General features: G+C 35.6%; 2 protein-coding genes and 1 long non-coding RNA gene across 5 annotated transcripts; 1 reads left to right on the top strand and 2 right to left on the bottom strand.

The window, feature by feature from the left end:
• Positions 1–931: 931 nt before the first annotated feature.
• Positions 932–3,762, bottom strand: LOC115995221 (vacuolar protein sorting-associated protein 52 A-like). Of its 3 annotated transcripts, XR_004093307.1 has the most exons (4): positions 3,673–3,762; positions 2,844–2,927; positions 2,077–2,150; positions 1,179–1,253 (listed from the first exon to the last, which is right to left on the bottom strand). XR_004093307.1 is itself a non-coding variant. In XM_031119705.1 (3 exons), exons 1-3 carry the CDS (start codon positions 3,697–3,699, stop codon positions 944–946), a joined length of 267 nt encoding a protein of 88 aa, XP_030975565.1. In that variant the 5' UTR covers positions 3,700–3,762; the 3' UTR covers positions 932–943. The 3 variants fall into 3 exon arrangements, 1 of the variants encoding a protein (XP_030975565.1); XM_031119705.1 differs by lacking the exons at positions 1,179–1,253; positions 2,077–2,150 and adding an exon at positions 932–1,099; XR_004093308.1 differs by lacking the exon at positions 2,077–2,150 and having other exon boundaries at positions 1,190–1,253.
• Positions 3,763–5,789: 2,027 nt separating this feature from the next.
• On the bottom strand, positions 5,790–6,436 carry LOC115995222. The gene is made up of 3 exons (XR_004093309.1): positions 6,299–6,436; positions 6,093–6,150; positions 5,790–5,859 (listed from the first exon to the last, which is right to left on the bottom strand). It is a non-coding gene; the product is annotated as an uncharacterized LOC115995222 (long non-coding RNA).
• A 2,163-nt stretch (positions 6,437–8,599) lies between these two features.
• LOC115950211 (probable mannitol dehydrogenase) lies at positions 8,600–10,068 on the top strand. The gene is made up of 4 exons (XM_031067450.1): positions 8,600–8,626; positions 8,901–9,014; positions 9,121–9,274; positions 9,860–10,068. The coding sequence occupies exons 1-4, from the start codon at positions 8,600–8,602 to the stop codon at positions 10,066–10,068; spliced, it is 504 nt and encodes a 167-aa protein (XP_030923310.1).
• Positions 10,069–10,615: the final 547 nt, after the last annotated feature.

Raw genomic sequence — 10,615 nt, 5'->3', positions numbered from 1 at the left:
AATTTAGGGCCGGAATGTTCACGCGGCTTAGCCTGGGAGAAACCAAAGCTCTATCTGCAATAAAGCCGAGAAGGAAATTAGAATTAAACTACAAAATTTATGACAAGCAAAAAAGAGAGTAAATCCGAGGAGCTAAGCCCCTTCCCTAAAAGGATTGGGCCTAAAGGCGCTGCACCTGGAATTCCTGCCCGAGTTGGACAATGAAAACCATCGCTCTATTCTCCTGAGGCAATAAGGAAGTCATCCTTCATAGTCTTATTGGATATGGGGAGACAGGAGATTAGCCTAACCACCTCGGATCGAGATTTAAGGTAATATCCTCCCTTCTCGACGTAGTGGAACTCGTACATGTGTACCACATCATGCCAGGTCAGATCCAGACCCATTCACTCGTTCAAGACATCTATGCAGCCTAATACCCTGAACATGTTTGGAGTGCACTGGTGTGGTGTCAACCTATGGTGGAACAAGTAGTCCCGGGTTATCCTACACATGGGAAGTGTCATTCCCTCTTGTATAAAGGCAACCATGGGAATGACCACTTCACCCACGTCTCTATCTAACAGTACTCCTTCTGGGGGACAATACCGCAGAACCACCCCCTGCGGGATATGGTATCTTGCCCTAAAAGCCTCCATGGCAGCCAGAGTGTCTACTAGGTTTTTGAATCTACCCATCTAATCTGAACTGGAGGAATGAAAATAAAGACCGAGGAGAAAAGTAAAATCCGAGGAGAAAGTGCTACTCTATGAAACGAACGGAACTTACGGATATCTTCACAAATGACCGGTGAGGTGATCGAAAATCTCTTCTAGGAAGGCCGCTTCACAGAAACGATTGTGGAGATTTGAAGAACGGAGGTGCTCAAGGATTTTGGTAGGTTTAAAACATACAATAACACAAGAAATTGAATAATCATCATCAACCAAAGCATCCGGTAATTCTAGTCAATAACCTTTGAAACTGCTTTCTGCCTAACTTTTTCAAGCTCAGGTTGAACGTCTTTCAGAGCTTTTGAAGCTTTGACCATAGGATCCACTTCTACAAACTTCAGCTTCTTACTCAGAATCTCAAGAGTTCTCATGTATTCATCATTGATTTGGACAAATTCCACTGCAAGTATGTTAACAGCAATAAAAGAAACGGAACACAAAAATCTCTCAAATCACTATGTTAACCAGGAAGCAACATGGACTGTACACCATGCACATTCAAGGACGTATGTTGTAGCTCAATTGTGTTATAGATATGTCCTGCATATTAACGAATCAACTTGAACCTATAATGTGAATATCAGAAGAGCCTAAATCATGTATATAAGCATAAAACATCTAGAAAGTGCTACTCTAAGTTGCAATTTAATAAAAAAAAGATGGGCAGCAAATGAAGCAGATGACCAGATCTTTCCACAATCAATCCACAATAACCCCATCATGCAATGATTTTTTTTTTTTGATAAGTAACCCATCATGCAATGATTGAATCACTAATACAATAAGGGAGGGGCGAGAGAGAACATGAGCAACAGTTAATCATTTCAAGTAAACACATTTTTCCACACATTAAGTTCTCCCTCAAACCAACCTAGCAAGCCTTACAAGGACATAACAATGATATAAATCAAGCATAAAAGAGCATATGTAAATCCCATTCTGCCATCCAAGGCTTGATGTGATTGGTATCAAGGCAAAAGGGTAAAGCTTGTAGCAAAATATTAAAAAAGGAGCCTTCTTAATTAAGGCAACTGTAAACCAAAATAAATGAAGCACAAATAGACCTCTCTCAGATTAATGTATCAATGCTTTTCTCATAATTCAATTCCCAAACATTAAAGAATAACCAAAGTCCTGATAATCTCATTGGATGGGTAAATCACTGAAACTCTTCTTCTTCTTTTTAAGTAACGGACATGTAAACGAAGGATAAACAAAAACAACTTTTTGGATGAGGACATCAATGAGCAAGTTTGTAAGCCAAGACCATCTATGAGCAAGTTTGAAAGCTACGACAAACATGTAATAATAGCAATTATGACAGTAACAGTAAAAAAGCAGGCTCTACAAAAATTAGAAATACCTCTCCGTCAACGACTATGTCAACCATCCTTGGAGGGACTATAATGTCTTCGACAAACTTTGCCAATTTTGATTCTGTCAACTGTTTATAGAACATAGAACAATCATATATTGTATAGAACATAAGAAAAACGGAAAGGTTTATAAACAATAATTTAGAGATGTCACTTTGGCATTACTCAAATGGCCCACTTCCAGGAAAATTGTTCAGACAGAAAAACTTCCAAAAAGTTTTTCCCCACATTTTCACACTTTTTTCGGTTGTGTTCTTTTAACTCCAAAAAGAAGTAAAATGTTATCACAGAACAAAAACAAACAGCCCAATAATAATTCAAAAATGGTACCCTTTCTTTTTTGATAAGTAATAAGATTGTATAAATCAGAAAAAAGAGTCACCCAAGTATAAAGGAGATATACTGGTGTAGACAATCAATTACAAAAACTGCATAAATCTAAAAGAGAAAGAAACTTGTCATTGAAAAAGACAAGGAATGCAATCCAACTAGGTCATATCACAAATCACCAATTGAAGAATCATTACTCAGCTAGCTTTATCCCCTGCTGAGAAATTGTTGCCACAAAATATCATTGAAAAAGCACATATAACCCCTAAGAGGAACTTCAAACAAATACAATTTTTCTTATGTTTTTGTTTTACTAACTAGCGGTCATTAACATCTAATAGATATACAAGCATGTTTCTGTGGTTCTCAAAATTTAAACTCCAAACAAACAATGAAGCGGAGCTACTCATACAAACAATGATACCTTACGATTCTTAAGCTTCAGGCCCATATCCATAGACTTCTCTTGGAGGACTTTTATGTCTGAACTTATGGAACCAATTTCAACCTGGGACAAAAAGAGGTAGGAGAAAACCTTCATTGAAAAGTAGAATTCAAACCCTGGGGTTTAACTAAAAGAAGAGGATAAAAAACAAAACAACACAACAACAAATAATTCTGCAAGAATCAATGTAAAAAGAAAGTTAAACAAAAAGAGCCTTTATACCATTAAATGCATCTAAAGTTTGTGATTCATATTCTCCTTAGTTACATATAACAGTTGAATTAAAAACACTATCAATTTTGACAAATGGATGTATAGGAGAGGGAAAAAATGACTGCACTAGTTATGACATCCTTAAAGCAGCAGTGATATAAAGTTAATTCCTACAATCTTTTTCAGCTTATAAATAGCGTACTTGCAAAAAGTAACCAGCATTGGGAAAAAGGGAAATTTTACTACCATAGACTAATGGAAAACATGTATAACTTATGGTATTTATGTGAGGTAGTGATTTATATCCAGGAACTACTACTAAAATCAAGAATGCATATAATCTTGTCCCTGAGCAAAAACAATGTATATAATTTTGTCAACATATACAAGAATTTAAAAAAAAAAAAATTATGATCATTGCAAAGTGACAAAGATATATGCAACTACATTTTCAGCCAATATGTTTTATTAGAGGGTGATCAATTGTGTATATCCATCAAAATATATTTTATCAGTATAAAACAAATGAGAAACAGTCTCAATGAAGCTGCAAGCAAGTAAATAATTGCTTATTGCAAAGTAAGGGACAACATACTTGAAATCCACTGAGGAGAGTTTCCATCTGTGACAAGATTCTATCACATTCACGAATTTGATCATGAAGCGACACTAAATTATCACTTTCTTTTATGTAATCTTGCAACGTTGAAGAAGAAGTTTTAATGCAATAAAAAACATTTAATCTTTATAAAATATATAATAAAAGAGTACTCAAAAAGGATTCTGAAGGTATCTCTGCGACACAAATCTTTACCAATGAATTACCTATCAAAAAAAAACAAATCTTTACCAATGAATGAAAAAAAAATCAAAATAAAAAATAAACCAATCACACATTTTCTATTTAAATTCTTACCAAATAAATCTTGTTTCTATAATCTAATATAGTGCCACAGAAGAGCAATACAACAAAAAGGATGAGCAATCTAACAAGTCAAAAAAGTCTTATTCTTAGTTGATGTGCATACACATGCTCTCAAGCACACCTTCCCCATACACATAAATTGAGACAACCTGCAACATCTGATGCTTCTCCAACTATTCACTTAGGAGATATGATCATGCACATGCCATGGCCAAAGCGACACTTAAGGTAACTAAAGTTGGAAACTAACAATTTTAGGGCAAGTTTGGGCCAACTGTAAAATTCATAATGGCACACAAGCTAACAGTAACAAATTGAACTATTTTAAATTGGTCAAACTCAAAACCTAAGGAGAACAAATTAAAATGTCCAACACAATTAGAACAACCATTTTAAAGAATTGTAAATACCTAATTAATAATAATGACCAAAAAATAACCATAAACCAGAGCTCATCACGAAGGGGCGTTAATTTCGCTATGATGTACCATTGATGTGATGCATATTACGATGATGTGACATTAAAGTTTTTGGTTTATTTTATTTTTTCTAACATTACTATAATTTAAAATTACAAAATATATCACATCATCTTAATCTCATCCCTTCCTAAACAATGTAATGTTGTATTCTTGTATTGAGATTACATTAATGTAAGATTACAATAACGTAATATTATGGCGTAATTGAACATCACAGCGAACCAAGGGCCCCCAAAGTGTATGTCACTAAAGCTGTCCTCCTTCATGGCCCATTAGCTCCAAGTGCTACACCTAATTATTATAACCTTAAATGCAGGCTACCTAGACAAGCAAGCCTAACTAGATGAGGTAGGGCTTACTTTGCCAACTCTAAGAGAATGAGAATGTGTCTGGAGTACAAGGATAAAAATGATAACAGAGCCATGCAGTTAATTGACAAAGGGTGGGACAGAAAAATATATATTTGGTCCAAAATCTAACTAGTCAAAGAAAGTTGGCACAAGGAAACAATGATAGTAGCATGAAACTTGGGCAATATGAAAGTACTAGAATATAGGGCAGATACGGTAATATAAACTTCCAGATCTGATACCAAAGCTTCTCAAAACTTCACACAAATAAATCACAATCCAATAACTGCATGGTCTATTTGTTAATCACCACTAGTTTTAACTTGGATAACTATACTAACAAAACATTCAGCAAAAAGTGTCTCATGAGACACTAAAACCAACTTTCCATAATTCATTATGAAAAAACAGTGATGGTGAGTCGACACCCAAATCACCAACTAAATGATCTCATGACAATAAGCTTTCCAAAAGGAAGCAATGCTCCACAAAGTTTTTGCACAATATGGCTAATGGGCTCTAGCTAACACAGCACCTCCTCCTCAATAAGAAAGGGCGGAGGGTAAGGTTTTGGGTTCCAAAACTCACTAATTGCATGTAAACTTACGAATCAAAGAAGAAGAAAAGGTTTTGCACAATATAATATGATGTAGAAGTGGAGAACCAAGCATTACAAAGAAGACTTCCTGACATAGAAGAGAAGCCTCTTTACACTATTTTTTTTTTTATATGGATAATTATAGGATTTCTGGCAACAAAGCATCAAACACTTTTATGTTGTGAACTTCATAGAACTATGAGCTACGTGAGACAATTTTCCGGTTAAAATAAAGCAAAGCCTAGTAAGAAAGTTTACAAAAATAAATCATGTCTCTATGAATTATAAAACTATTGATTGGCAAAAAAGGATTTCGTTAAGTAAGCACAAACCTGAATCGAGTCCAATTCACTTTCCGTAAATTGTTCTCAACCCCCTTTGTATACTCCCTTAATTTTGTACCTTCAGATAGTATGTTTGCAACTACCTACATTATTAAAGAGACGGGGGTCATAAATATATAAACCTCTAAAAATAAACATGAAAGCATTCTTCCGGTAAGCAACTGAAAACAATTTACATAATAAAACACGATTAAAATGTACAAGGAAAAAGCAAAAGAAATAAAATAAATAAAGAATTGCAGCTTAAAGGACCGTTGATAAAAAATATATATCTAAAGGAATGAATTTTCAAAGGAAATGATATGGAATTACTTACATCCTCATTTTTGCATTCTTCCAGTTCTTGCTCTAGTCCATCCAAAGATATATCATCACTGTCAAACATGAAAACCAAATGTATTTTCAAGATGCCATATTCAAACTGGAGGCTGATGAACCGGGTAATGTCATCATATAACAAGAATGAGAATATAATGTATTTGTAAATGAATCAAGACGCAGAAACATAAGGATGAATCCTACCTGCTGGCATCCTCCTCCACAGACAAGTCCCCAAAAATGGACTTGCATTACATATCCCTCATTTTAAAGAAACAAAAATGTAAAGCAACCTTGTGTGCTTATTCCACTTCGTTAAGGCTGAAGTGGTTTTTCAATTTCTTTGGTAAAAGTAATGGCGACCCTACCTCACTATAGTGTATTCCAAACTATGGAATGCTTCAGTCCAAGTTAAAATTCCGTTTTAGGAAAAAGAAAATAAACAAGAGAGAGAGAGAGAGCATCTTATTCTAATAAAGAATTATGGTAGTGTACCAGTGCAACATGGTCAACAATTAGGGTGGCACGCTTAAGGATGTTTTCGACGAGAACGAAAAGAGACTCAACATCAAACTTTTCGTCACCATGAACATGGGTTGCGTAAATGTGGTTCATGATGTCGAGGTCGGACATGGTTAACACGCTCAGCTCACTTTGTTGTACTGAACTCGGCACCAACTTGCTGCCCATAATGGTTTACTAATTGGGTAACACAAGAAAAAAAAAATAAAAGAAAGGTTAGAAAATCACAAGGTTTGGGGTAGAAGAGTGAGGGTTTGCTTGAGTTCTTGTTGTGAAAAAAACTTGAGCTTTTTATAGCCATCCAGCACCGAATACTATAGGTCACAAGGAAAATCTAGACTATATTATTTTCTTAACGAAATAAGTCCCCAGAATCCATGTCAACGAGATATTAACATTAAGCCTAATGCACAGGTACGCTACCACAATTAATTTTTCTATTTTTCTACTCGAAAAACTGAGTAGGATAGGCCCATTTTGAAAATTTTGACATTTTGGTCAAAGTCAAAGATCTCAAAATGCATGTTTGGTAATGCAAACATGCATTTTCTAACTGCACTTTTTCAGAGCACAGCTTTTTTGAACTTCAATTTTTTCCTAGGTGAAGCTTTCTCAAACAACCCCATTTTCAAAAGGCTGAAAAATAAGTTATGCAATACAAAAATATTACCTCTTCTGCTCAGCAGCTTGGAGCTTCGCTTCAAGGCGCTGACCAAGATCTTCCTCATTAGATGAGGACCGTGATGGGCTTCTGGGCTTTGCTCGAGCCTTGTTTGACAATTTCCCATTGTATTGCTGCACCCAAAACAACATGACAGAATAAAGCTCATGTAAGATTCACTATTCAGAGGGACTAAGAACAATTAAAAAAAACCAATGTAGGATTCAGAAAATGAAAACACAGAAATGCCTACAAAGTGAATTTTTTTCATGGAAATAAAGATAGTGACTACAAAAAACTATTTTAAAAAATGGGTACAATACTAAATTTCTTATTGAAAAAAATAAGGGATAATTTAAATTCAATTCAACAAGTAATCATTTTTTTTTTTTTAAGGAAAGAATGTTAAAAAGCAAAATAATTTGAAAATGAAAAAAAGAGACGCCCACCAGACGTGAAAAGGAAAGACCAGAAAGTGCAAAACAGAAAAAACTCAAACAGAAGAAGCACCCACCTTTACCTGACAAACCCCCCCCCCCCCCCCAAAAAAAAAACCTTCAATACAAAGCTTTTAACTTTTAACCTCCCAAAAAAAATTTATTTATAAATAAATAACATAACCCATGATTCTTTGAGATTCAGGAAGCTTATATCCAAATCCTATTACCATGTTTGGTTACCAAGATAAAAAAAATCAAAATTTTGATCTGGTTCCTGAGAAAATTACAGATTGTACCAACTTTTATGAAACGATCACACCGTTTGGTGATCTCTGAAGATTTTCTGCAAATGAAATTCAGATTGATAAGTCTTCAAAATGTTTAATTAACTAATCAGCACGTTTAAAACAAGAATCTTTAACCACCTGAAGAATTAATTGGCTCAGTTAAGTTCCAAGTAATTTCACAAACCAAGAACCACACCAAAAAGAGAGAGAGAGAGAGAGAGAGAGAGACCTGGCGACGAAGATCGGCGTGGCGGAGCTTCGCTTCGATATCTTCGACAGTACAATTCTGCGGGGACTTAGACTCCGAGAGTCTCCAGCGAAGCCTGCGAGGCAATTTGGGCGGAGAAAGGGCGAAGAAGAAGAGGAGGACGAAAACGCCGTCGCACCACTGTCATCCAACGGAAAGTCCATTACCATCGCTCCTCCAACAACCACCACTTTCCCTTCCCCTCTTCCCTCAGGCGGCGACGGCGACGGAGACCACGATTCCACTCCCCCGGCCATCATCGATACGCGAAACAGATCACAACGACGTTGTTTCAGTCTCTTAAGACAGTGAGAGAGCTAAGAGGTCGCCGCCGACGAAAGTCTTCTGATGCCGACGGGTTTTCTGCCGCCGATGGTGTGAGGGTTTGGGGTTTGTATGTTTAGGTGTAAGTGAGAGTGAGAGTGAGAGTGTGTTCTGGGTAGGTGAGAGTGAGAAGTGAGAGATAATAGTGTGTTTTTAGGGCTGTGTACCTCACATGTCAGCAGGCCAGGGTGGATTAAGAAAACATGGTACTCGAGCTCACCAAGCTCGAGTACCAGAAAAAGTGGTAGATTCCTATATTGTTGGGAAACAGTGTTTCTGGGCAAATTATTTTGAAAATTGATGGTAATGGGCCATTTTGCCCAAGGCTTTTGGGGCAAAAGTGACTGTAATTAGTACCTCACCTAGCAAGAAGGATGAAGCTTTGGAACATCTTGGTGCTGATTCTTTTTTGGTTAGCCGTGATCCAGACCAAATTCAGGTATATTTTTAGCTTATATTACTTTCTATCTTTTAAACTCATGCTCATAATGGTTGTACTTTGAGATATTGGGTGTCGATGATGGATACATATTAAATTTGTGCAGGCTGCCATGAACACAATGGATGGTATTATTGATACTGTTTCTGCAGTGCACCCCATTTTACCATTGCTTGGTCTATTGAAGTCCCATGGAACGCTTGTCATGGTGGGTGTACCGGACAAGCCACTTGAGCTACCTGTGTTTCCGTTGCTTACGGGTAATTGCTTATTAAGAATTTAAGACCATGATAAATTTTCCATTATTTCCATTTTTTGTGCTTTGCAACTTTTCATCTGAAAAAATGCAAAGGCTTTTTCTACCATTTTTACAAGAAAAAAAAGGGTAAAAATTGAGATAATAATAAATGTGATTAGTATCATTTCGCTAATAAAATAAATAAATAAATGTCGAATTATTCATTTATTCATTTTTTTTATATAAGATAAAATTCTACTCTAACCTAATTTAAGTGTATACGTATATGAAGTTCCTTTCTAGAAACTTGAACCCCAGTCCTTACCCCTCTCACCCTACAAATACTTATACTTGTGGAGTGACTATTATGCTAAGGATGTGCGGTGGTCTGAATTAATTATAATATCACTAGTATTACTTGTTCTTATTTCTTTACTTTACTGTTTTATAAGTTTTGGCCTTAGAGGAAAGGGTGGAGAGAAGTTTTAATTTCCCCATCTTAAGATTATCCAATAATTCTATCCATTAAGATTACTCTTAATTAGAATTTTGTTTAGATTTTTCATTATTAGTTAAGAGAGTTACTGAGATTTGGAAAAAAATTCAGGAAGGAAGATGGTTGCCGGGAGTGGCATTGGAGGAATGAAAGAGACGCAAGAGATGATTGACTTTGCAGCAAAACATGGCATCACGGCAGACATTGAGGTTGTTTCAATGGATTATGTGAACACCGCAATGGAGCGTCTTGCTAAGAATGATGTTAGATACAGGTTTGTCATTGACATTGGAAACACCTTGGCTGCTACCAAGCCTTGAAGAAATAGCTTTGTGTCTCAATTAATTTTCTTTTATTGTTCCAATGTTCCATGGTTTTTTTGGTTGGATGGGGTGGTGTTGAATTTATTATGTTTTGCTGGTGTCTCTACCGAAAGCCTGTCCTTCAAACTTTCATATAATGTGTAATAAATAAAATAATATATATGGATGTTTTTGTTGAAAGATTTAATTTGACTAGGACCAGTGAGGACAACAATACATGTAATATAGTGTTTTCTTTCGTCACTATAAAGTTAAAATATTATTTTTGTTTCTAAAATTTGTATGAAATTCTTTTTTTCTCTTAACTTTCTAAATAATTTTTTCAATAGTTTAGCAGTGAAAAAAAGATAAACAATTCTATAAAAATGAAATAAAAGGGGAATTTTTTAGGCCAAAATGGCCCATTAGCATTAATTTTTGAAATATTTAGCAACAGAGCACTGTTTCGGAAATAATTAGGAAAATACCACTTTTTCCGAAAACGCCGCTATAGGGCCCGAAAACGTCACTATAGGGCTTAAAAAAATGTCACTATAGGGCCCCT

The sequence above is a fragment of the Quercus lobata genome, chromosome 6 (assembly GCF_001633185.2).
Source record: "Quercus lobata isolate SW786 chromosome 6, ValleyOak3.0 Primary Assembly, whole genome shotgun sequence".
NCBI classification, from domain to species: domain Eukaryota; kingdom Viridiplantae; phylum Streptophyta; class Magnoliopsida; order Fagales; family Fagaceae; genus Quercus; species Quercus lobata.
Note: the sequence above shows the minus strand (reverse complement) of the source record. Positions and strands in the feature narration are given on the sequence as shown.

Coding starts and splice junctions, on each gene's coding strand:
- LOC115995221 (XM_031119705.1), bottom strand. CDS start 3,699: ATGGAAACTCTCCTCAGTGGATTTCAA. Junction 2,928..3,672: donor CTCTCCTCAGTGGATTTCAA/GTATGTTGTCCC, acceptor TTTTTGTCCCAG/GTTGAAATTGGTTCCATAAG. Junction 1,100..2,843: donor TGAAGCTTAAGAATCGTAAG/GTATCATTGTTT, acceptor GAATTTGTCCAA/ATCAATGATGAATACATGAG.
- LOC115950211 (XM_031067450.1), top strand. CDS start 8,600: ATGCCGACGGGTTTTCTGCCGCCGATG. Junction 9,015..9,120: donor GTGATCCAGACCAAATTCAG/GTATATTTTTAG, acceptor AAATTTGTGCAG/GCTGCCATGAACACAATGGA. Junction 9,275..9,859: donor TGTGTTTCCGTTGCTTACGG/GTAATTGCTTAT, acceptor AAAAAAATTCAG/GAAGGAAGATGGTTGCCGGG.